Here is a 24,257-nt window from a genome sequence, read left to right as displayed (position 1 = left end):
AATCTGGTTGCTTCTGATCAGACAGACTTTGTCCCGGTGCTGCCCAAGAACGGTCATGGATAAAAAATTGGATCCAAACCCAACAGGAACATTTCGCAGCTATCCAGGAACATCTGAGATGATCTGAGAAATCAAATGTGAACCAATCACAAAACTCAAACAGCTGGGTTAAATATTAGATATTTGAATGTTTGGCAGCTCCCAGGTCTGAAGCCCACTCAGATCCGGGTCACCTCTGAGCACTCAGAACCTGGACCAGACTTTGGTACCCAGGAATACATTATTCAGAAGATGCAGAGGAGACCCTGATCACATTAAAACCAGGCCAAATCATCACCCTCCTCTGCCGTTTCAACAGCTTGTGTGCTGTGCTTGGTTTGGTCCAAACTGTGGGTTCCAGGCGGGTTTGGGTCCAGACACAGAGCAGCTTTCTGTAAAGGTTTGGTTTAGAGGGAAAAAAGGCTCCACAGTTCATCTCATCACTGCAGATCAAACCTGAATGGACAAGCAGATGCTCCTGACTTCATGGGTTAACAGCAGGTTCTGCTTTAATCTCATTAAACAGAACCAACCGTGACTTTGCACTCCGAGCAGCTTAGCTGAGCTTTGAACAGGTGCTGCCGCTGGGTGCTTCTCAAAGCTCTGGTTCTGTTTACGTCTTCTCGGACCTTTTCTGGCTCTGCTCCTGAAACATCATCTAATACTTTTGTGCTTTATAAAGAAGCCATGTTTGGAGTCAATCCCCCACTCTGCGCTATAGCCTCGCCCCCTCTGACCTCCGGCTGCAAGAGTAATGCTGTGATCTGCAGGAACTGACGCGCACAAAGCCTCACATGTACATACCGCAGTGGAAAACAAGCCCACATTCTGGACCCATTAGCTTATGACTTCAGGCTTAGCATGTATGGAAATAAACACACACACAAGCAAACACACATATAGGAATAATGTCCAGTTTCATCCTGCCCACTAACTGGTACACTTATAGAAATGTTTGCTTTTGGACCAAACTAGGTCTCATGTGGTATGATTAACCCAAATATTCATAATATCAAGATGATCATCGCTCCTCATGGTTAGCGCCTATATCCAGTTCTGCACCAGTTGGGGGTGTTGAGGATGATGGGTCCATTCATCATGTCTGCCATATGCTTGTTGGGTTTGAAGTTTAACAACCCTCCAAAACTCACATTAAAGCAGACTTTTACGAAACGCTGCTTGTGTTGTCTGGTTGTGCTGAGTGTTGTGGCTGAACATTTGGGTTGTTTGTGGTGTTTGGGTTTTTGGGGTGTTTGGGTTTTTTGGGGTGTTTGGGTTTTTTGGGGTGTTTGGGGTGTTTGTGGTGTTTGGGTTTTTTGTGGTGTTTGGGGTGTTTGGGTTTTTTGGGGTGTTTGGTTTTTTGTGTGGTGGGGTGTTTGTGGTGTTTGGGTTTTTTGTGGTGTTTGGGGTGTTTGGGTTTTTTGGGGTGTTTGGGGTGTTTGGGTTTTCTGTGGTGTTTGGGGTGTTTGTGGTGTTTGGGGTGTTTGGGTTTTTGTGTGTGTTGGGGTGTTTTGTGGTGTTTGCGGTGTTTGGGGTGTTTGTGGTGTTTGGGGTGTTTGGGTTTTTTGTGGTGTTTGGGGTGTTTTGGGGTGTTGTGTGTTTTGGGGTTTGTGTTTGGGTGTTTGCGGTGTTTGGGGTGTTTGTGGTGTTTGGGATGTTTGGGTTTTTTGTGGTGTTTGTGGTGTTTGGGTTGTTTGGGGTGTTTGTGGTGTTTGGGGTCACTGGTCTGTTGACGACCCAGTCGGCTCCAGATAACAGAACATCCACCGTACGGACCATCCCAGGAGGCTGAATATTTGGATAACACTGCGGTACTTTCAGGTCTTTCTATTATTTGTTGGCTGATTTTGTGCTGACCTGGTTAATAAATGTTAGAATTTGTTTGGGGATAGATGTTGTACATTGAGTCCAATCTGGAACATGAACGGTTCACATGCGTCACTGAAAGCCCAGAAATCAGCCACATCATGTTGACTTCATGTAAACAAGCAGTATCTTCCTGTTCCAACTCCATCTTCATACAAACTGCATGTTTCTGCTAAAACACATTTTCCTTTAAGTTGTTTGTGTCGAGGAAAACGTTCCCTGGCAGAGGCAGAAAACGTGAGCGTAAAGGTAACAGGACCAAAAATGGACGGAGTTGGGTTTTGGTAAAGTGTTCTGTTTGTGTGTTCAGTGAAGCTGGACTTAAATTCAGCTGTGTGTGTATTTAGTTTGGCGGGTAAAACAGCTGATGCCTTTACTTTGGTCAATGCTGGAAACTGATCCGGCCGTTCGCTGCACAATTTGATCCAAGAGGAGGCGCGCTCGCTCAGGAGGTTCTGTACAATCATCACCAGATTGTGTTTCAGCAGCAGTGCAACAACAGCATCAAAAACACACGAGCCCACTTTCCGTGGCGCAGACCCCGGCTGCTGGCCCGCAGCATGATTCCTTCCTACGGACCGCTGCCGTTATATATCGGCGTCCTGACTGAGGTGATGTTCTTTTGCGGCCCGTCTTCGCCGTGGTTGTACACGTCTCCATCTCTTTAATATTTCATCCAATCGGCTGTACGATTCCCTCTGAATGACGCTCCGATTTGAGTGTTTCTCAGAGAAACCAGGTCAAGTGTCTCTTCCACAGACGAATAAACACACCTCCTCCTCGTCCTCTCTGCTCTCCCCCTTTGCTTTACATTTCTCCTCCCTGTCCTCTTTCCTCGGAGCGCACCACCCAGGGATGATGTCTTCTTTGTGACAGTTCCTGTAAGAATAAAAGCCATGTTGTGGTTTCTTGGTGAGGACACGGCTGTGAATTTTTATCCCAACATGTTAGTCATGTTCGCGTTGGAGCAATGTTGTATGCATATCCATTAGTTTGTTTGTTTGTCATCGAGACACGGCTCAGTGCACACGCCGGATCTATGAGTGTGTATGTGGGTGTGTGTTGTCCTCGGGCCCTGAGTGTTCCTGTGTCAGAACACAGCTGGTGAAGCTTTCCTTCCCACGGGGCCCTTCGGTACACCCAACACACACTCACACTGTGTGTGTGTGTTGGGTGTGTGTGTGTGTGTGTGTGTGTGTGTGGTGTGTGTGTGTGTGTGTGTGTGTGTGCGCGCGATCAGCTCCTCTGACTCCCTGAACAGCCACTACATCTGCTTCAGCTCGGCAGGACTGGATCTCCTGAAGATGCTGATGATGTGTGCAGAGGACACGTCTCCAAATGAGACGGACACAAATATTCAGTTAAACACATAACTAAAAAAAACAACTCTTTACCTTTAAGACACATTTTATCTCCTCAAGAAGCAGAAAAACTGATGATTAATATCCTGTTCAGTCAAAAATAAAAACTCAACATGCTCTGTTCCAAATTATTATGCACAGCAGATTTTCTACATCTTATTGACTGTAAAGATCTGCAAACTGTCAATCTGTGAATGTGCAGCATTAATGGTCACATGTACTAAAATCAAAGCTTTTTTCAGTCAGAAACATCTTAACAGAGTTACATGGTAATATTGGTCCTTCTCTGGTTTCACTGCACAAAACTTGGGAGTTTGTGGAAAGTTTTGCTGCTGAAGCTTCAGCTCTTTCTGGACCGACAGAAAGTGATCAGTCAGAAAGTGATCAGTCAGAAAGTGATCAGTCAGAAAGTGATCAGTCAGAAAGTGATCAGTCAGAAAGTCCATACTCTTTGCTGAGGTCATTTTCACACCTTACCTCCCAGTAGTCAGTTAGGGGCCCAGTAGTAGGTTAGGGGCCCAGTAGTCAGTTAGGCCCAGTAGTAGGTTAGGGGCCCAGTAGTAGGTTAGGGGCCCAGTAGTCAGTTAGGGGCCCAGTAGTAGGTTAGGGGCCCAGTAGTAGGTTAGGGGCCCAGTAGTGGGTTAGGGGCCCAGTAGTAGGTTAGGGGCCCAGTAGTCAGTTAGGGGCCCAGTAGTAGGTTAGGGGCCCAGTAGTAGGTTAGGGGCCCAGTAGTCAGTTAGGGCCCAGTAGTAGGTTAGGGGCCCAGTAGTGGGTTAGGGGCCCAGTAGTCAGTTAGGGCCCAGTAGTGGGTTAGGGGCCCAGTAGTAGGTTAGGGGCCCAGTAGTCAGTTAGGGGCCCAGTAGTGGGTTAGGGGCCCAGTAGTAGGTTAGGGGCCCAGTAGTCAGTTAGGGGCCCAGTAGAAGGTTAGGGGCCCAGTAGTCAGTTAGGGGCCCAGTAGTCGGTTAGGGGCCCAGTAGTAGGTTAGGGGCCCAGTAGTAGGTTAGGGGCCCAGTAGTGGGTTAGGGGCCCAGTAGTGGGTTAGGGGCCCAGTAGTAGGTTAGGGGCCCAGTAGTAGGTTAGGGGCCCAGTAGCCCCTGGATCCTCCTTCTAATAACTGTTTGCTGTTTCTTGATCCCATAAAAACGTCCTCATTAGCCTTCATCTGTACATCCATCTTTGTTGTGAATCAGCCACAAATCTCTTCACAGTACGATGATAACGCTTCAGTATCTTACGTTTTCATACCTGGTCATTCAGCACTACACTCTGATGGTTTTTCGGCAGCAGAGATCTTTTCTCTTCCCGTATTGCTTGAAGCCTGTGGCCTGCTGAATGATGTGGAACAACCTTCTGAAGTAGATTTCCTTTCATTGAGCTCAACAGACAAACTGAGCAACCGGCTCTGAAATGAATGACAGTGATTCAAAGAGCCCTGACACACAACACATCTATACATTTGATAGCAAAAATGAATCTTTATGACACTTTAATCCAATTAGCATGATAATTTAGTGTGTGTGTCAATGACACACTGAGTCAACCTCAAGTGGACACGTATAGCTCCAGAGTGAAGTATTATTCTGGACCTGGTAAAGGACCAGTTAAACCAGACGGTTCTGAGGTTCAGCAGAAACCAGACCGGACGAGAGTCCAGTCTCTCCACAGAGTGTTTAACATGAGCTGCTTTAACCAACCAGTACTCTGGGTACTACTTTGGTCTTAATGGACGATGTTACATTGATCTGAACAAGCTCAGAGGGACTTCAGGTCATAGGTCATGGCTCAGAGAGTCTGCAGGTTGGGGGCAGTTAATGTGTCCCAACAGATGCCTGAGAGTCTCTGTTTCACCACATAAATGGAGGCATTGGAGCTTCGGTCCGGTTTCATATCGACTGAGGACGACATGGTGTGTGTGTGTGTGTGTGTGTTAATGTGTGTGTGGTGTAATGTGTGTGTGTGTGGTGTGTGTGTGTTTGTGTGTGTGTTGTGTTGTGTGTGTGTGTGTTGTGTGTGTGTGTGTGTATGTGGTGTAGTGTGTGTGTGGTTGTGTTGTGTGTGTTAATGTGTGTGTATGTGTTAATGTGTGTGTTTGTGTGTGTGTGTGTGTTAATGTGTGTGTGTGTGTGTGTATGTGTTTTGTGTGTTGTGTGTGTGTGTGTGTGTGTTAGTGTGTGTGTTTGTGTGTGTGTGTGTGTGGTTGTGTGTGTTAATGTGTGTGTGTGTGTGTGTGTGTGTGTGTGTGTTAATGTGTGTGTGTGTGTGTGTGTGTGTGTGTTAATGTGTGTGTGTGTGTGTGTGTGTGTGTTAATGTGTGTGTGTGTGTGTATGTGTGTGTGTGTGTGTGTGTGTGTGTTAATGTGTGTGTGTGTGTGTGTGTGTGTGTGTGTGTATGTGTTAATGTGTGTGTGTGTGTGTTAATGTGTGTGTGTGTGTGTGTTGTTAATGTGTGTGTGTGTGTGTGTGTGTGTGTTAATGTGTGTGTGTGTGTGTGTGTGTAGGTGTGTGTTAATGTGTGTTAATGTGTGTGTTAATGTGTGTGTGTGTGTAGGTGTGTGTTAATGTGTGTGTGTTAATGTGTGTGTGTGTGTGTGTGTGTTAATGTGTGTGTTAATGTGTGTGTGTGTGTGTGTTAATGTGTGTGTGTGTGTGCTGTAGCTACAGTGTGTTTAGTCAGCCATGGTCTTCAGTTTTAAACATGTGGAGAAAAGCTCTCGTTTGCTGTTGTCATGTTGCATCTTTCCAGGTATCATTTAGTCTGTCTGGGTTCGGTTCTGTCTGGCCGTCCTTCAGGTCCAGTTTCAGGTTTCCTTCTAAACAATCAGCACTTTGCGTCTCTTCATCTCTGTCCTCCTCCTCCTCTTCCTCGTCCTTGGGGACCCTGGTCACCGCAGCAGTTGAGACGTTCGATAGAAGCTTTTAGTTTACATCTGCACATCACAAGAGCTGAGCCGACACCACGGCCCGCTCTGTGGGTCTCAGTTTACTGTTTACCGGAACCGATGCCACTAAGCCTCTGTTTGCTGTGGTTAGCACTTCCTCCCCCTCCGTGTTTCTGATTCCCTCTTCATTTATGACCCGACTGATAAGATGACGGACCCTGAACTAGTTCTGGCCAGAATATAGAAACACTTTATTGTTGCTGCTTCCAGGTTTGGATCAGTTTGTGCAAAAATAAGCTGCATTTAGACCAAACCAGATGCTGGCGATGAGATTCAGCTGATTAAATGATGTTCAGTGTGAGCACTGCTGTAAACTCATGTGGCGTTTTGCTGCAGCAGTGAGCTGAGAGAAGCATCCAAAAGAGGACTGGACATCCCCGAAGATTCAGCTCAGCGTCAGAGTGTGAAGTTCAGGGAAACGTCTCTACAGGCCTCCTCTGAACACCAAAGTTTTATTCACTTTGAGTCTCTGTGCTTCGGCTGAAGCTTGCAGCATCAGCAGGACGACGCAGGAAGAGACGTAACTACAGCAAGAACCAAACGAATCCTTCAGGTTCACAGAAACACACATAAATAAACCTGCTAGTGCCTCAGATTTACAGCCGTTCATGAAACACAACACAAAACTCAAGCCTGGGATTTTCTTTGTAAAGCTACCAGAAATCTGTGACGTGTCGGGCGCTGGGTGGATCAGTGGGTATCGTGCAGCGTGTGAGAGGCTGTGGTCGCGGGTTTGATTCCTGACCCAGTCGCTGCATGTCTTCCTTCTCTCTCCTCCCCATTTCCTGTCTTTACTGTTCAATGAATGCCATTAGAGCCTCAATAAATGTTCAAATGTATGTGATTAATTAATCCAAATTAATGCGCTAGAGTACTGGCCCTATTATATTATAAGCAGCCATAATGAGAATATTGATATTGACCCAGATGTTCATATCAGTCTGTCCATAAATATAATCATTTCCAGCCAATGTTTGGAGAAAGAAGCTTATTGATCTTTCAGCTTCAAGCATCAGATCCTGGTAAATCAGGCTGGTGAATAAACTTCCAGCTCCGACTTCATGTTACATATAATCACTGCTTTGGTCCTCCAGTTCTCTTGACTCTTCCCTGGATGTTTGGGCTGCTCATGTGCAGACAGCATTAAATATTCATCCTCCTGCTTCTCCTCTCATTTCTCCTTCTTCCCTTTGACTTTCTCCTTCCTCTCTATTGAATGTTCTTTCATCTCACTTCTTAGCAGTTTAATCTTTCAGAAGAAGTCAGGAAATTTGGGGATAGAAGTGGTGAGGACTCAGTAGTTTGACTGAACTTCTCTCCATCGATCGTCTGATGGATATTGTCTTTCTCGTGTGTGTGTGTGGGTGGTGTGTGTGTGTGTGTGTGTGTGGTGTGGTGTGTGTGTGTGTGTGTGTGTGTGTGTGTTTCCTGTCTTCAGTTTAGCTTTCTGCCCATCTGTGGGTTGTAGATGACGAACGTCTCGCCGGCTGTTTGTTGCTCCGGTGTCACTTCCACTCGTCCTCTGGGTGTCAGTGTTTGTAAGCTGGAGTCTGATGAAGAACCTGAGCCGGGTTGTGTGTGTAGGTGTGTGTGTGTAGGTGTGTGTGTGTAGGTGTGTGAGCGAGAGGAAGAGGGACTGTATGTAAAACTATCCGAGCACAGCGAGGGGAAATTGTAACCGCCCATTGATTGGAGCCGGCCTGTTTCAGGGTCACTGTGATGTCAGCGTTTGTATTATTATTGCTTTTATTGTCTGCAGCTTTTAATTCAACACAACACAATGACATCAAACCTCATTGATCCCTGTGGAGACATGAGCTGCAGCAGATCAAAATAACAGGCGATGCAGCGAAAGCAGAACAACATGAAGACGTAAAACGATCCTTCTGATCTGGAAACCTGGTGAATCAGGAGTTATGATGTTTAGCTTTTCTCCTGACAAACCACAGAATATGACCACAACAGCGTCGTAAAGACAGAAAGTCAGCCCAGCATCGTCTGACAATTCATCAAGCAGATTATTGATGACCGGAGCCGTTAAACATCTAAATGTTGCAGGAGCTTTTTGTTCTCCATCTCAGCCTCTGCATCTTATTATTACAGCCATGCACAGCTTCTGATCAAACTGTTTCCCCATGATGCTGAATATCGTCCCTCAGGTTGTGATGTCATCACATTGTTCCAGTATTTCCATTTGTTTGAGATGTTTTTAGTTGAAACCAGTTTTAAAAGCTTCAGACAGTCCGGTACCGAGCTGATGGCAGGAATGTGTTCCTGTAAATCTTTGGGTTTGGGTTCTGGTGGTTCCGTTCATCTGCAGGCCCGAATCCTGCCAACACCAGAATTGGATCATTTTCCAGTAATGATCTGGTTTCCTGTACCATTTACCTGGTTGAAGCGTTTCGGAGCCGTTTAGGTTTTATCTGTGGAAATTCATCCCAGTTGAAGGATTTAACCAGATGAAGTCCAGATGAACTGGACTGAACTCTGTTAGTTTCTCTGATTTTTGAGGAAATTTTTAATGATGTTTGAAAGTTGGGTCCAACTCAACCGCTGTTACTGTTGTAACGGGTCAATTAGCTCAGATTCAGGCTCATTGATGGTTCTCCGGCCCTGAAGCTGTTTCTATCAGTTTGCTTCCTCTGCTCTGCTGCTCCTCTTCATCAGTTACCCAGACTCTTTCTCACCATTCACTTCTCCTCTGTCAGTCTGTCCCTCCACATGTCCATCATCCTGTCTCCTGCCTTCTCACCTCTCGTCTCTCTGCCTCGATGTTTCCACCCGTCTGTCTCCCTGGCAGCCTGTCGCTCTCTCTCCCCCCCTCTGTCAGTCTCTGCGGGTCTTTGCCGCCAGCCTCTCTGTCAGGAGGATTACAGGGCGTCAGGTTGGCCAACATGGACTCTTTTAGTGGGGAAACAAAATGTTCCTCTCAGCACAAAGCCGCTCTAATCCTGCCTCCTCTTCCCCCACGGCACAGCCTGATTACAGAAAGCTGGTTGGCCGGCATTAAGACAGACAGACAGACAGACAGACAGACAGACAGACAGACAGACAGGCCGGAAGACGGACGTTTCTGCAGACAGACAGGCGGACAGACGGACAGATGGACAGGCAGGTTTGCTGTATTTAAGCCGAGCTGGTGTCGTTGTTTGGTTGGTTAACAGACTGATTAGTTTCTGGTTTACTCACTAACTGAACCACCAGCTGCTCTCAGATAAAACCGATCCAGTTTCCAGACTCATTGGGTTTCGCCTGAGCAGCGGTGGCCCGTCAGTACAACCACAGAACCAAACAGGTTAGCAGTTTGGTTCTGCTAAGCTGGCAAATAAATCCCAGGCACTGGTGTGGTGTGAAAGCCGTAACCCTTACAGATAATCCCATTTGGTAAAGTTCCTTCCAGGCCCGCTCCCTGGTCGTCCTCTTTGCCTCTGCAGCATCTTCAGTTCCTCCTCTGCTCACATCCAACCCGCCTCAACCTCAGCTCTCAACCCAGACCACTCAGCATTTCTATTATTTATCTCTTAATACAATAAAAGAAAATGCAGGTTGGGAACGACGAAGGTTGTCATTTTCAAAGCGACCAATGCAGGAGTGGGAATCATCTTCCTTTCTGCTGAGTGTCTGGATCTTTGTGATCCAGACACTCAGAGATGAGGAAGATGTTGCAAATGTTGGCCTCTGTGGCAGCGCTAAGATGTTTCCACTGTGCATGCTAAGGTATATTTGGTGTTTGAACTATTAAACTAGGCAGTTATGAATGATTTCAGAGGGGAGTCTCAGGTATTTGTGGCGTTCTTCTGTTTGTGCAGTGATTCATAACTGCCACCAAGATCAGCGACCCACTGCGACTCAAACATCAGATTTAAATGGTGGTTTCACTGAAGCAAGGGAACTAGGGAACCCTAGTGAAATAACCAGGGAACTAGGGAACCCTAGTGAAATAACCAGGGAACCCTATAAAAGAACCAGGGAACCCTGTGAAAGAACCAGGGAACTAGGGAACCCTAGTGAAAGAACCAGGGAACCCTAGTGAAAGAACCAGGGAACTAGGGAACCCTAGTGAAAGAACCAGGGAACCAGGGAACCCTATAAAAGAACCAGGGAACCCTGTGAAAGAACCAGGGAACCCTGGTGAAAGAACCAGGGAACTGGGGAACCCTAGTGAAAGAACCAGGGAACCCTAGTGAAAGAACCAGGGAACTAGGGAACCCTAGTGAAATAACCAGGGAACTAGGGAACCCTAGTGAAATAACCAGGGAACTAGGGAACCCTGTGAAAGAACCAGGGAACCCTAGTGAAAGAACCAGGGAACTAGGAAACCCTAGTGAAAGAACCAGGGAACTAGGGAACCCTAGTGAAATAACCAGGGAACTAGGGAACCCTAGTGAAATAACCAGGGAACTAGGGAACCCTAGTGAAAGAACCAGGGAACCCTATAAAAGAACCAGGGAACCCTGTGAAAGAACCAGGGAACCCTGTGAAAGAACCAGGGAACCAGGGAACCCTATAAAAGAACCAGGGAACCCTGTGAAAGAACCAGGGAACCCTGGTGAAAGAACCAGGGAACTGGGGAACCCTAGTGAAAGAACCAGGGAACCCTAGTGAAAGAACCAGGGAACTAGGGAACCCTAGTGAAATAACCAGGGAACTAGGGAACCCTAGTGAAATAACCAGGGAACTAGGGAACCCTGTGAAAGAACCAGGGAACCCTAGTGAAAGAACCAGGGAACTAGGAAACCCTAGTGAAAGAACCAGGGAAACTAGGGAACCCTAGTGAAATAACCAGGGAACTAGGGAACCCTAGTGAAAGAACCAGGGAACCCTATAAAAGAACCAGGGAACCCTGTGAAAGAACCAGGGAACCCTGTGAAAGAACCAGGGAACCCTGGTGAAAGAACCAGGGAACTGGGGAACCCTAGTGAAAGAACCAGGGAACCAGGGAACCCTGGCCAGGTGATGCTGTGGTGTTATAGAAATGTCAGGTAGTCGTTTCTACTGATTACGTTCTGATAGGATCCACGATTCAGCATCAGTTAAATGCTCTCTGGGGTTTTTACTGTGTTTTCTTGTCTTTACAGCTTTAACTGCCTACACGTATCTCACCATCTTCGACCTGTTCAGGTGAGTCCCTGGGTCATTAACGGGGTTTGGGTCAGAGGTGACCCTTAGCTGACCCTGTGGGTTGGTTCTGTGATTCTTCTTGTCGCTCACTGACTCTTCATCTGCTCTCCTCTCATCTCGGCCTTCCACCCCTCCATCAATCACCTGCCAACACCCTTCTCTCCTCTCGCTCCGTCTGCTCCTCCTCCTCTCACCTGCAGTTGATCACCTGTCTCATCAGCTCCTGGGTGACGATGAAGAAGCCCAGTCAGGTCTACTCATTCGGGTGAGTTCCCTCTCATCTCCTGCTGCAGGTTGAAGGCCTTAGAGCTGATATTCTGCTTTCTTTGATTTACTTCACTGATGGACAAAATTAATCTGGCAATGTGAGCTCATTGCTGACGTCTTTCCTTCTTGGTGCTGCTAGCAGCGCTAGCTGTGTCTGCCGGGTTTCTGAGTTAAAACATGTTTAGTTGGCAGAAATGTGAAAATATCTCCAGATAATTATGTGTTACTGGAAGACAGTAATAAAACCCAAACACCAAACATAAACAAAAAGACAAATCCATGATTGACCTCTTTATTCGCTGAAGTTTCCGATTCACCAGAGACTCTTTTTCCATCTTTGCTGAATAAATGAACTTATAATAAATGAACAACATCAGCCTGGTGGCCCGCCAGGCTGATGTTTCACTGGGGAAATCCTGCATGTTTCAGGTTTCAGCTCAAATGATGCCGGTGTTTCATACTCAGATTCTCCAGAACCGGACTTGGAGATTCTGCTGACTTTGAAACTAATAAAACCCAAAGAGTGAGATAAAAATCTCAGAGAATGGACTGGGTCACCAGGAAACAAACACGTCCTGCGTGTGCAGCTGCTTCAGTCGCTGCCTGTTGTCCACAAGAAGACGTTTGCTCCTAAGAGGTGACCTCTGACCCCAGGGTTTGGAGGAGTGGCAACCAGGTGGAAAATCTGCTTTTCAGCTTGTCTTGAGTCCCACAAAGCCCCAGTGTGTGTGTGTGTGTTAATGTGTGTGTTTGTTAATGTGTGTTAATGTGTGTGTGTGTGTATTAATGTGTGTGTGTGTGTGTTAATGTGTGTGTGTGTGTATTAATGTGTGTGTGTGTTAATGTGTGTTAATGTGTGTGTGTGTGTTAATGTGTGTGTGTTTGTTAATGTGTGTGTGTTTGTTAATGTGTGTTAATGGTGTGTGTGTGTGTGTGTGTGTGTATTAATGTGTGTTAATGTGTGTGTGTGTGTGTTAATGTGTGTGTTTGTTAATGTGTGTGTGTTTGTTAATGTGTGTCAATGTGTGTGTGTGTGTTAATGTGTGTGTGTTTGTTAATGTGTGTGTGTTTGTTAATGTGTGTTAATGTGTGTGTGTGTTAATGTGTGTGTGTTTGTTAATGTGTGTGTGTTTGTTAATGTGTGTTAATGTGTGTGTGTTAATGTGTGTGTGTTTGTTAATGTGTGTGTGTTTGTTAATGTGTGTTAATGTGTGTGTGTTTGTTAATGTGTGTTAATGTGTGTGTGTTAATGTGTGTGTGTTTGTTAATGTGTGTGTGTTTGTTAATGTGTTAATGTGTGTGTGTTAATGTGTGTGTGTTTGTTAATGTGTGTTAATGTGTGTGTGTTTGTTAATGTGTGTTAATGTGTGTGTGTTTGTTAATGTGTGTTAATGTGTGTGTGTTAATGTGTGTGTGTTTGTTAATGTGTGTGTGTTTGTTAATGTGTGTGTGTTTGTTAATGTGTGTTAATGTGTGTGTGTGTTAATGTGTGTGTGTTTGTTAATGTGTGTTAATGTGTGTGTGTGTGTTAATGTGTGTGTGTTTGTTAATGTGTTAATGTGTGTGTGTGTTAATGTGTGTGTTTGTTAATGTGTGTTAATGTGTGTGTGTGTTAATGTGTGTGTGTTTTTAATGTGTGTGTGTTTGTTAATGTGTGTTAATGTGTGTGTGTGTTAATGTGTGTGTGTTTGTTAATGTGTGTTAATGTGTGTGTGTGTGTTAATGTGTGTGTGTTTGTTAATGTGTGTGTGTTTGTTAATGTGTGTTAATGTGTGTGTGTGTGTGTTAATGTGTGTGTGTTTGTTAATGTGTGTTAATGTGTGTGTTTGTGTTAATGTGTGTGTGTTAATGTGTGTGTGTTTGTTAATGTGTGTTAATGTGTGTGTGTGTGTTAATGTGTGTGTGTTTGTTAATGTGTGTTAATGTGTGTGTTTGTTAATGTGTGTGTGTTTGTTAATGTGTGTGTGTTTGTTAATGTGTGTTAATGTGTGTGTGTGTTAATGTGTGTGTTTGTTAATGTGTGTTAATGTGTGTGTGTTTGTTAATGTGTGTTAATGTGTGTGTGTGTTAATGTGTGTGTGTTTGTTAATGTGTGTGTGTTTGTTAATGTGTGTGTGTTTGTTAATGTGTGTGTGTTTGTTAATGTGTGTTAATGTGTGTGTGTTTGTTAATGTGTGTGTGTTTGTTAATGTGTGTGTGTTTGTTAATGTGTGTTAATGTGTGTGTGTGTTAATGTGTGTGTTTGTTAATGTGTGTTAATGTGTGTGTGTGTGTGTTAATGTGTGTGTGTTTGTTAATGTGTGTGTGTTTGTTAATGTGTGTGTGTGTTTGTTAATGTGTGTGTGTTTGTTAATGTGTGTTAATGTGTGTGTGTTAATGTGTGTGTGTTTGTTAATGTGTGTGTGTTTGTTAATGTGTGTGTGTTTGTTAATGTGTGTTAATGTGTGTGTGTGTTAATGTGTGTGTGTTTGTTAATGTGTGTTAATGTGTGTGTGTTTGTTAATGTGTGTTAATGTGTGTGTGTGTTAATGTGTGTGTGTTTGTTAATGTGTGTGTGTTTGTTAATGTGTGTCAATGTGTGTGTGTGTGTGTGTATTAATGTGTGTGTGTGTGTTAATGTGTGTGTGTGTGTGTTAATGTGTGTCAATGTGTGTGTGTGTTTGTGTGTGTATTAATGTGTGTGTTTGTGTTAATGTGTGTGTGTGTGTTTGTGTGTGTGTGTATTAATGTGTGTGTTTCTGTGTGTGTGTGTGGTGTGTGTGTGTGTATTAATGTGTGTGTTTGTGTGTGTGTGTGTGTGTGTGTGTGTGTGTGTGTGTGTGTGTGTGTGTGTGTCCTGATAGCCTCCCTGTGGCTCAGCAGCAGATTTCTTTGGCTCCGTCTAAAACCGTATTTCCAGGAATTATTCTGCTCCATTTGTACTAAATCTGGTTTATTGTTTCAAGCTTTATTATTCTGTTGAACTCATGGGTTTAAAGAACCACAACTAACCGGACCTTTAGCTGTTGATCAGCAGTGGGTAGGCCGCCCAGAGGCCCGCCCAGAGGCCCCCCACCCAGAGGCCCCCCACCCAGAGGCCCCCCGCCCAGAGGCCCGCCCAGAGGCCCCCCACCCAGAGGCCCCCCGCCCAGAGGCCCACCCAGAGGCCCCCCACCCAGAGGCCCGCCCAGACTATCACTGATATCATCATAAAGCGAAGTATTGATCAGAGAGCATTAATTATTGGCTTAGATATTCTTGGAGACTTAGATTGTATTTTTCATGCTGGTGTAACATTGAACCAGTTGGACAAAGTCTCAGGGCAGCAGAGGCTCACAGTGGACCCTAAAGGCATTAGCCAAAGGTTAAAGGTCACAGAGTGATGGAAGCACAGATGAGAAACGGAGGGAAACGGGAGAAAGGCGGTTATAGAAAGACTTTTATAATTGAAACTGATTAAAATAGTTAGATCTCTTTTCTCTGGGATTAATTACAGATAATCTAATCTCAGTGATGGATCTACGATAAACCTGATCAGATTACACAGCATTTAATCCGGGGCTCAATCAGGAGCAAAGTTGTTATTCAGTAGCTAAAATATTCTGCTTCAGATGAATAATGTTGTTTATTGCTTTTGTTTAATGGGCGTCTCTGACAGTGAAAGCTAAACATGCTAACAAAATGAGTTGCTTTCATTTAGAGAATAAAGTAATAACATGAAAATAAAGTCAAAAAGTTCAGAATAGAAATAAAAACGATATAAAATAAAGTAGTAATATTACCAGAGTAAGTAAGGAGTTAAGGTTAGGAGACGTTTTGTGAGACTTCCTCCATGAAATATAATAAAAATGATATGAATTATATTTTGGTATTAGTTTCACAAATAGGGAGATAATTCATCTTATTATATGTCAGAATTAGACCTGATAACCTGTGAAGCTGTTTGTTCTTTCATTAAAATGACTTTTGTTTGATTATTTTAGGATTTCTTTATCTTGTAATATTTGTGTCTTGATGACAATTAAAATCAAATCAAATCATCCTGTTGAGCAGGAGACTTTAGTTTTCCTACCTGCAGATCAGAGGTGGGTTGTGCATGAACTTTGACCTCCTCCAGTGGAGCCAGAGCCGTTCAGAGGAAGCATGGCTGTGATGAACGGAGCCGTTTCTCCTGACCGCAGTGAGGAAGACGTTAGCATCAGTGGTTCTGGGCTCATGGTGCTGTGACGGCGCCGTCAGCCTGAGGCGGCAGCTCTAATTCTGTTTTCCTAAAATCATCAACACCAGGCGATCTGACGATTGATTGGAGCGGACCAGACGCCTCGCGTGTCGCTTTCTTCCTGCCAGTGAATCCTTCCTCAGACTTCAGCGGCGGCGCTGTTCCTCCGCCAACAGGCCCGTTCCAGTCGCAGACGGGCTGGAGGTTCTGCTACACGGTGTCCGTATGGATTAACCTCAGGCGGAGCGGAGCGTGACCTCTGACCTTGCAGCACTCAGACAAAGAGCTCTTGGTGGGAGTTTCTGCTGGAGTCATCTGTGGGTGTTCCCATTGTTTGCGTGCAGACCCACACAGACGACCCGCAGGATGCCGGATCATCGGATCATGAAACGGATCCGTTCAGAACCGTTTCTCTTCTTCACCTCCATCTGAATCACATGAACTCATCTAGTTTCAGCTGAGCAGCATCATCTCCATTCATCTCTATTAACACCTTTCAGTTTAAAGACCTGACACATTTGTTTGGGGAACATAAGTCACTCAGCAGGATAATCTGACCCAACTTCACTTTTTCTCCTTTGTCCACTTTTCTGCAGCAGACTGATCGGCCGCATTCTGATTTTATTTTCCGTTTTATTTGATCTGATCTGTCCTCTTCCATATGAGGAACTGAAGCCGATTGTTTCCAAAGCGTCTGCAGTCTCAACAGCTGTGTCGTATTTTACTCGACTCTTAGGTCACTCATGTGAGACAAGCATCATGATTCTGCACCAGAAGAAGCAGGACGGAGCAAATCTGGACGTAAACGATGATGTTCCACTTTCTGCATGTCACTGAGCTCATTGCATCCATCCTGCCTCTGGATTTAAAGCTGGAGACGTCCGGAACAACTTCATGAGTCGCTGAGGTTGCAGAGTGTTCCTCCTGGAGTTTCCTTCCAGCTTCAGGCATTAAACTCACATCTTTGATGGATTGACCAGATTCAGCTAAAAGATGAGCTTGTCTTTGCAGGCTTATTGCTGTAATATGGTGGAGCCTGTTGCTTCAGCATGAAGCTGCTGCCTGGTAAAGTCCTCAAAGCAGGCCGGCTGCCTCTGCAACAGGCTGCCGCTGCAACAGGCTGCCGCTGCAACAGGCCGCCGCCGCCGCTGCAGCAGGCTGCCGCTGCCCGCCGCCGCTGCAGCAGGCCGCCGCTGCAGCAGGCCGCCGCTGCAGCAGGCTGCCGCTGCCCGCCGCTGCCCGCCGCCGCTGCAGCAGGCCGCCGCTGCAACAGGCTGCCGCTGCCCGCCGCTGCCCGCCGCAGCTGCAGCAGGTGATCTGGGAAGATATTAATTTATTTTATCTGATGTGATCATCGTCAACTTTTGTTAAAATGCGCATTTTAACAAAGGGGGTCCGAGCCGAGCCGAGCCGGGTCGAGCCGGGCCGAGCCGGGCCGGGCCGGTGTGGAGGCCAGAGGTGGGATGTCTGTCAACAAACATGGCTGCAGTCCTAGAAACACTCGCTTTCAGTTTGTTGGTATTAAGCGGGTCGTTGGATCGGTGACATCCAGCGTGGAGATTAACCTCGGCGCTCAGCGGACCGCTCATTAAAACAACCGCTCGTCCTGAAGCAGCAGCAGCACATCGGGCCGGTCCTTCTGGGCTTCAGGGTTCATTATTTAATCATCAGAAAAATAAATTCCGGTTATTTTCACCAATTTGAGGCACTTTTCCCAAGACAAACTAACCTGATGTTATATGGAAATACATGAGGTCATCTAATCAGTTCTTTCCAGAATGGTCCAATAATGGAAACAGATTCAAATCTATTCCATTACATCCTTTATTTCAGTTTTTCTGGAAATATTCCCCCAAATTTTGGACCTCCTGAAATGTCCAATTACTGAATTGTGTAATCAACCCTGCGTCTCTTGGATTATAGTTTCCCATCTTCAGTGGTTCTGACCGGTTCTGTCCTCATTCGCCTGCTTCCTCTGCTTCATTTAGCAGAAACAGCAGCTCCTCGGTTCGGGTCAACCCATCAGATCACAGTCGGCGTCGATCTTAACCTCATTAGCTCAACGCTCGCTAAGCTGCCCTCTATATGAGGAGGTCATAGGTCGCCAACTGCTGTAACTGAATGTCAGCTCGTTCTGAGTTGGAGGTGGTTTCCCACATTTAACAGCCGGGATGTTTGGATTCCCGTCGCTGAGCCGGTTTCTGATTGGCTGTCGGCTTCTTCTCCCAGATTCTGGACTAATCCTGAAACCAATCCAGAGTTTTCTCTCTGGAGAAGAAAATCTGTGAAACTTGGCTCTGTGCAGAGGCAGAACTCGATAAAACTGTTTATTATTTCCATTAATTGAAATGTTATTTGTGAGTCTGGTTATAGCCATATTAAGAATAATAAAAAGGGGATTGGACTAGACCAGATAATGTGACCTCAAACCTACTTCCTGAAATCCTCTGATCCCAAAACCAGATTGCTAATCCCAAATTAGCTGCCTGAGAAACCACAGCGCCTGCAAAGTGCAGCATTTTCATTATCTCTACGAATTACATCACATATGTAAAGCTGCATAAACATTTGTCTGCCTCCTGAAATGAGAATCTAGTAGCAAATCACAAACGGTCGTCTCGTAAAACTCGACACGTCTGCAGGGAGGAAGAGGAGCGAATGCAACAAAACCACCAACTTCTTTCTCACCTAACAGTTTCTGCTCATGTTATCATGTTATCTTCCAGTTGCCTGTTAGATATTAATGCTCTTATCACATCAGTCGTTCCTCCTTTAATGGTCTGTGTGTTGGTGTGGATCAATCTGCAGAAAGCTGGAGCTCATCTTTTTAACGGCCACTAAATGTATAAAAACATGACTTCAGTCTTGGCTCACCTTCACTCGCTTCCTGTCTGTTCAGGGAAAGATTTAAGACTTTATTGCTTATTTTTACGTCTTTAAACGGTTTGAACTGGGTTTTATTGATCCCAGCCTTGCAACATGTTACAAGGCTGAAGAGGTATTGAAGTGATACTCTGTGGTCAGGAATCTCCTCTGGTCAGAAGCCAAAGACGAGATTAGATCACCTCAGTCAGCATCTGCTCCAGATGTTGGTGATGTCTGGAAGAATGGCTCTGAGGTCGCAGGTTTACTGAATGTTTGACTGAGCAGGTTGCAGATGAATGGATTCACCGCTTTTTCTCTTTTTCCTCCTGTTCAGGTTTGAAAGGTTGGAGGTTTTGGCTGTTTTTGCCTCCACTGTCCTGGTCCAGCTGGGAGCTCTGTTCATCCTGAAGGAAAGGTACAGACATGAATCATAGCGGCATTTATTGTCATTTATTTCACCTGCTTCACACAGAAATCCTGTTTTAGTCGAGTTTCTGATGCGCTTTGCTTTACAATTTAAAACAAAAGGATAGAAATGAGTCTCTTCATTAAGTTTTGTCATAAATCTTCAAAGAAAAGATTTCTGCAGGGTTTTCTGCTGAGATAGGAAATAAAATAGTTTCAGACTTTTTGCACATCTTCAGCTGGGCGGCGCTGGGTTTATGCTGTTTCCTGTGCTGGAGCAGAGCAGCGCCATCAACGCTCCGGAGGTCGGATCAGAAAAAACCCTTCAGGAAAATAACTTCACCAAGCGTCATTTCATGTGAATTAGTGCAAACAACAGAATATAAAACTGAACTATTCAGATAAACATGAGTTAAGAAGGTGATCTTTAAATCAAAAGTGGTTTTTAACAGTAGTTTAATCATAAAACATTTACAGATGTTTTTACTCTAAATTGTTGGAAACCAATTTAGATTTTTTCTGAACTCCAATTTCAGGAAAGAAAAAAAACAAAACTTTTCATTCTACAAATTAAATGTGATGAAGTCAGAGTTTTGAATGTGTAAAGATGGCCGCCACAGCGCTCTGTTCAGGGCAGTAAAGATGGCCGCCGCAGCGCTCTGTTCAGGGCAGTAAAGATGGCCGCCGCAGCGCTCTGTTCAGGGCAGTAAAGATGGCCGCCGCAGCGCTCTGTTCAGGGCAGTAAAGATGGCTGCCGTCTCCAGATTGATTGTTGGAGTAGCTAACAGCCTTTGGTGGAGCCTCTGACCCGGTTCTGTTTGGATGCAGAATCCAACCAGGAGTGCTGGGTTGTTTTACTGCCTGGTTCCAGGTGTCACCTGAATGTTTCTGTGCGTGTGTGTGTGTTAATGTGTGTGTGTGTGTGTGCGTGTGTGTGTTAATGTGTGTGTTAATGTGTGTGTGTCTGTGTGTGTGTGTGTGTGTGTTAATGTGTGTGTGTGTGTGTCTGTGTGTGTGTGTGTCTGTGTGTGTGTGTTAACTAGTGAGGAATGCCACCGCCTCGTCAGTGTAACACACTCACACATTTTCCTGGCGTCAGGTTTGGGGTCGTCCTCAGGTCGTTTCTCAGAGAGGGGAGGGCTCCGTGGTCCGAGATCAAAACATTCATGCGCACCCACACACACACACACACACACACACACACACACACACACACACACACACACACATTCCCATTGAGTCTTTAGCACACCTGTTCTGATGTCTGCTGCAGATGTGACTTTTTGTAGTTGATGAAATCGTTGATTTTTCTCAATAAATCCTGAAGGTTAACATTTGACCTTCAGTATTTGACCTTCAGGTCAAACCGCAGCCCAGGTCTGCTTCGACAAATGATCCTAACAACTCCAGCTGAGTTTAAATCCAGCTGTGGATTTAAACTGTTTAGTCACACGTGGCTGAAAAAAGGCTAAATGATGATTTTGGAGTGGCCTAGTCAAAGTCAGGACTGAAAGTTCATTGACACAGATCTGAATATGTTTGAATACAGAAAAGCAATAGCAGAAAAAATCTGAAACGCTGTTTCTAAATGATCGATGGTTGAAAACAAGTCGAGTTTAGAATTTGGGATAATTTTAAAATTATTGTTAAATCTGCAAAATCAACATGGAGCAAAAAATTCAGAAATTCAACTCATCATTCAGCTAAATCAGTGCTTCTCAATTATTTTCCGTTACGCCCCCCCTAGCAAGAACAAAACTATTCGCGCCCCCCACTCCCCACCGTGACTATCCATCTCTGCATAAAATTTTTCCTTATTAACATTAAAGAAAAAAAGAAAGACATATGGTCAAACTTACAAAGAATAACTTTATTAAATCGTGTTTTAAGTCTGCAACAGAAAAGATTTTAAGTGCATCAATGCCTGAAATTAAAAATAAATAAATCCGTGTCTACTGCTGCAGGCAGTATCAGCTCCTCTGCTATGGTGTGGGGCTTTTTGCACTGCGCAATTTGGTACGCCACCTTATATGATGCTAGCAGCGCTCGATGGTTTACTGAAGTAGCCTTCACAAAGCGGGATGACTGTTGGCAATATTCAGCACGTTTTCGCTGAAAAAACTCTAGCGGCTTATCGGCGTGATTGGGATGTAACGTATTTAAGTGACGCGCTAATTTATTTGGCTTCATGCTGTCCGCTGCGAGCATTTTTAGACACAGCAAACACAGCGGTCTTTCCTCTTCTCCAACTGTAGTCACAGTGAAGCCAAGCGCTAAATACGCTTCGTCGTATTTCCTCTTCTTAGCTTTCGGTTGACTTTCTGTTGTCTCATTATCTTTGTCTCTCTCCGCGTTTCTTTTCATCCCTGTGAAAAACTTTTTCATGTTGGGGGTTGTTGAATAACGGAGGCCATAGACAGAACGCAGTCGGAGCTTTTTGTTGACTTAACACTGCTAACCAAGGCAAACCTGTTGTCTTGTAAGTCGTAAAATGTTGCACTGTCGCAAACGTGACAGAAGTAACAATGAGAGCGCCACTGCCGCCTACTGTGCGCAATTACACTTTATACTGGTTCGGCCAAAAAAAAGCCTGTTCCCCAGGATCACACGCCCCCCCAGGTATCGCACCGCGCCCCCCAAAGGGGGCCCGCCCCACTATTTGAGAAGCACTGAGCTAAACGAAGATAATTAAATAGGAAACTGGTTTCCATACAAGACCTTTTACCTCCTAAAAATGATTTTATACTGTTCACTGAAAATACGATCAGCCAGGAGGAGGTGTGTGTGTGTGTGTGTGTGTGTGTGTGTGTGTGTGTGTGTGTGTTTTCACCTATTTGCTTTTTCCCAGTGTGTGAGTGAATGTTTGCTCCTTGTCTCCTTGTCTCCTCTTGTTCGGTTCACGTCTCCATCACTGCCTCACACACACACACACTCACACACACACACACACGCCGATCTGAATGGCCGCTGTTGTTTACTTACTGTGGGTGTGTTTCTTTGTTTTTAGTGTGGAGCGCTTTGTGGAGCAGCCGGAGATCCACACGTAAGTATTATCCCTCCCAATACACACACACACACACACACACACACACACACACACACACACACACACACACACACACACACACATTCCCACAGGAGGACGGAAAATAAACAGACATGATACCCTGTTGTGTGTGAGGGGATTACACACACACACACACACACACACACACGCATACACACACGCACACACACACACACACACACACACACACACACACACACACACACACACACACACACACACACACGGGGAGTGACAGCTGTTGAGGGAACAGAACATCCCAAACAACTGGGTCACTCTACGCAACAAACAGAATTACATTTAGAGGAACAGTGGCAGCGCTGACGTCTTCTCAGTCTCACTGTGATGTGTGTGTGTGTGTGTGTGTGTGTGTGTGTGTGTGTGTGTGTGTGTGTGTGTGTTCCTCCACATTTAAAACTGTTCAGTCAGAAGCTGAGGGAGGAAATTTCATATCTTTATTGGACTCTGGTTGATCTCTGCAGCTCCTTGCAGCTCTCAGGTGTTTTCTCCAAACTTTGATGCTGCAGGTGTTTTTGATTTAATTTCCATATTATTTCTTTAAGATACATTTTCCTTCAGAAACTCACTTTCCATAATCGTCATTGTTACCTGGCCTGTCCTCATTTGTTTCCTTCTTGAGATGCTAAGCTAGCGTGCAACACCTTCAGATTTTACTTTATCATAAATTGTCAGAATAGTTATTTTGATAAATAATAATATTCCTGTTATAAAGTAATGTATTTATATCAGCATAATAATGCAAGTTAGCTCTCTGGACTTTAACACTGGGACCTTAAGGGAAATGAAATGTTGTGAAGATGGATGAATTTTCATTATATATCAGAAAAAGACCCTTTAAAGAACAGAAGTACAAATATTTAGTTTGTTAGTTTATTAAATTATTTTGTAGTTTCTAAGCAGCTGTATGTAAAATATGATTGTAGATGAGAAATGTGATATTTACTGTGGAAACAGTCGTTTAGTCGTTTCCCTCCACAGAGTTCTTTTTAAGTGTTTTTTTTTTTTAATTTGGTGAGTTTTTTCCATGCTTCCTGTCATGGATAAATCCCAGATGGTTGTTTGAACCATGACCTTCATCATGTGTGTCCACCTGTTGGTGGACCAGAAAAAGGTTGTAGTGAGCATCTGTCTCTGCGAGGATCTATCCAAATCTGATAGATCAGTGCAGCTGAAGAAACTAAGAGCTGAATAAATTGGAGGAATGAAACACGTTTGGTGATTTATGGCAGCTTTGATGACCTGAAGCCCAGAGATTTGAACCTGTGACAGGATTACCCCCCGGCGTCTTATCTCTCCTTTCCTTTCCTCTTCTGTCTCAACCTGATTGGCTTCTCAGGACTGGAGCAGCCGTCCGATTGGCTGGAACAGCAACACCCACATTTCCATTCTGATTAATCTGACCAATGAGGGGCGGTTGCTTTCTAGTCCCTTAATTGGATTATTGGTGGAGTTTTTTACTTCTTGTTTGACTTGTGAACTGGTGGTGATTTTATCAGCTTACATGACATAAATCAATCAGTTCAGGTTTGATTTAAAGAGTTGCTGCTTGTTTTTGTGTCCAGGGGGTTTTATACTGAATACACTGGATTTCTTAATAAATTTATTCAGATTTTATTTTTCTGAAGGGAAAATCTTCTCAGCTCAAACCAACAGGGTTAAATCTGTGCAGAAAGGAGGAGATGTTAAAAAACAAGATTAAGAATGAAATACTGTCAAAGATTATCACAAAAATACTGTGTAGTTAGAAAATAATGTGCTGTGATGTAAGGGACGTTCGAGTCGTAGGATGACTTTGTTGTGCATTAATTACACAACTCAACAAAAATGCAATAGCACCATGAATGTTATTTAAAATGAAACTAATTGAGTTTGTTGGAGGAGGAAGGATCTGTGATAACGCTGCTTTGTGCAGTGCGGATGCAGCAGTCTGTGTTTGGTACCTGCTTCATCCTCAGTGGGAGGAATCATCATCAGTCCTTCTGTCTCCCATCAGCTGCTGGTCAGGAAGGAACCTGGAAACAAAACAAAACAAAACATGGACAGAAGGAGTCGTTCCAGTGGAGGAAACGAGAGTTTTGGTTGATCCTGGAACGAGGAATGAATCTGAT

The 24,257-nt window shown here is 44.7% G+C and overlaps 1 protein-coding gene across 1 annotated transcript in view; it reads left to right on the top strand.

Annotated features, from left to right (window-relative positions):
- LOC129356744 (zinc transporter 6-like) overlaps nucleotides 1-24,257 on the top strand; it is a 64,973-nt gene that overhangs the window by 21,862 nt on the left and 18,854 nt on the right. The window contains 4 exon segments of the mRNA XM_055026299.1: nucleotides 11,284-11,330; nucleotides 11,527-11,591; nucleotides 18,991-19,071; nucleotides 22,069-22,104. Coding sequence (XP_054882274.1) covers nucleotides 11,284-11,330; nucleotides 11,527-11,591; nucleotides 18,991-19,071; nucleotides 22,069-22,104 — 229 coding nt within the window.

Source organism: Poeciliopsis prolifica, unplaced genomic scaffold, assembly GCF_027474105.1.
Source record: "Poeciliopsis prolifica strain line A6 unplaced genomic scaffold, Auburn_PproV2 SCAFFOLD190, whole genome shotgun sequence".
Classification (NCBI taxonomy): Eukaryota; Metazoa; Chordata; class Actinopteri; order Cyprinodontiformes; family Poeciliidae; genus Poeciliopsis; species Poeciliopsis prolifica.
The sequence above is the reverse complement of the archived record's forward strand: the minus strand, read 5'-3'. Positions and strand labels throughout refer to the sequence as shown.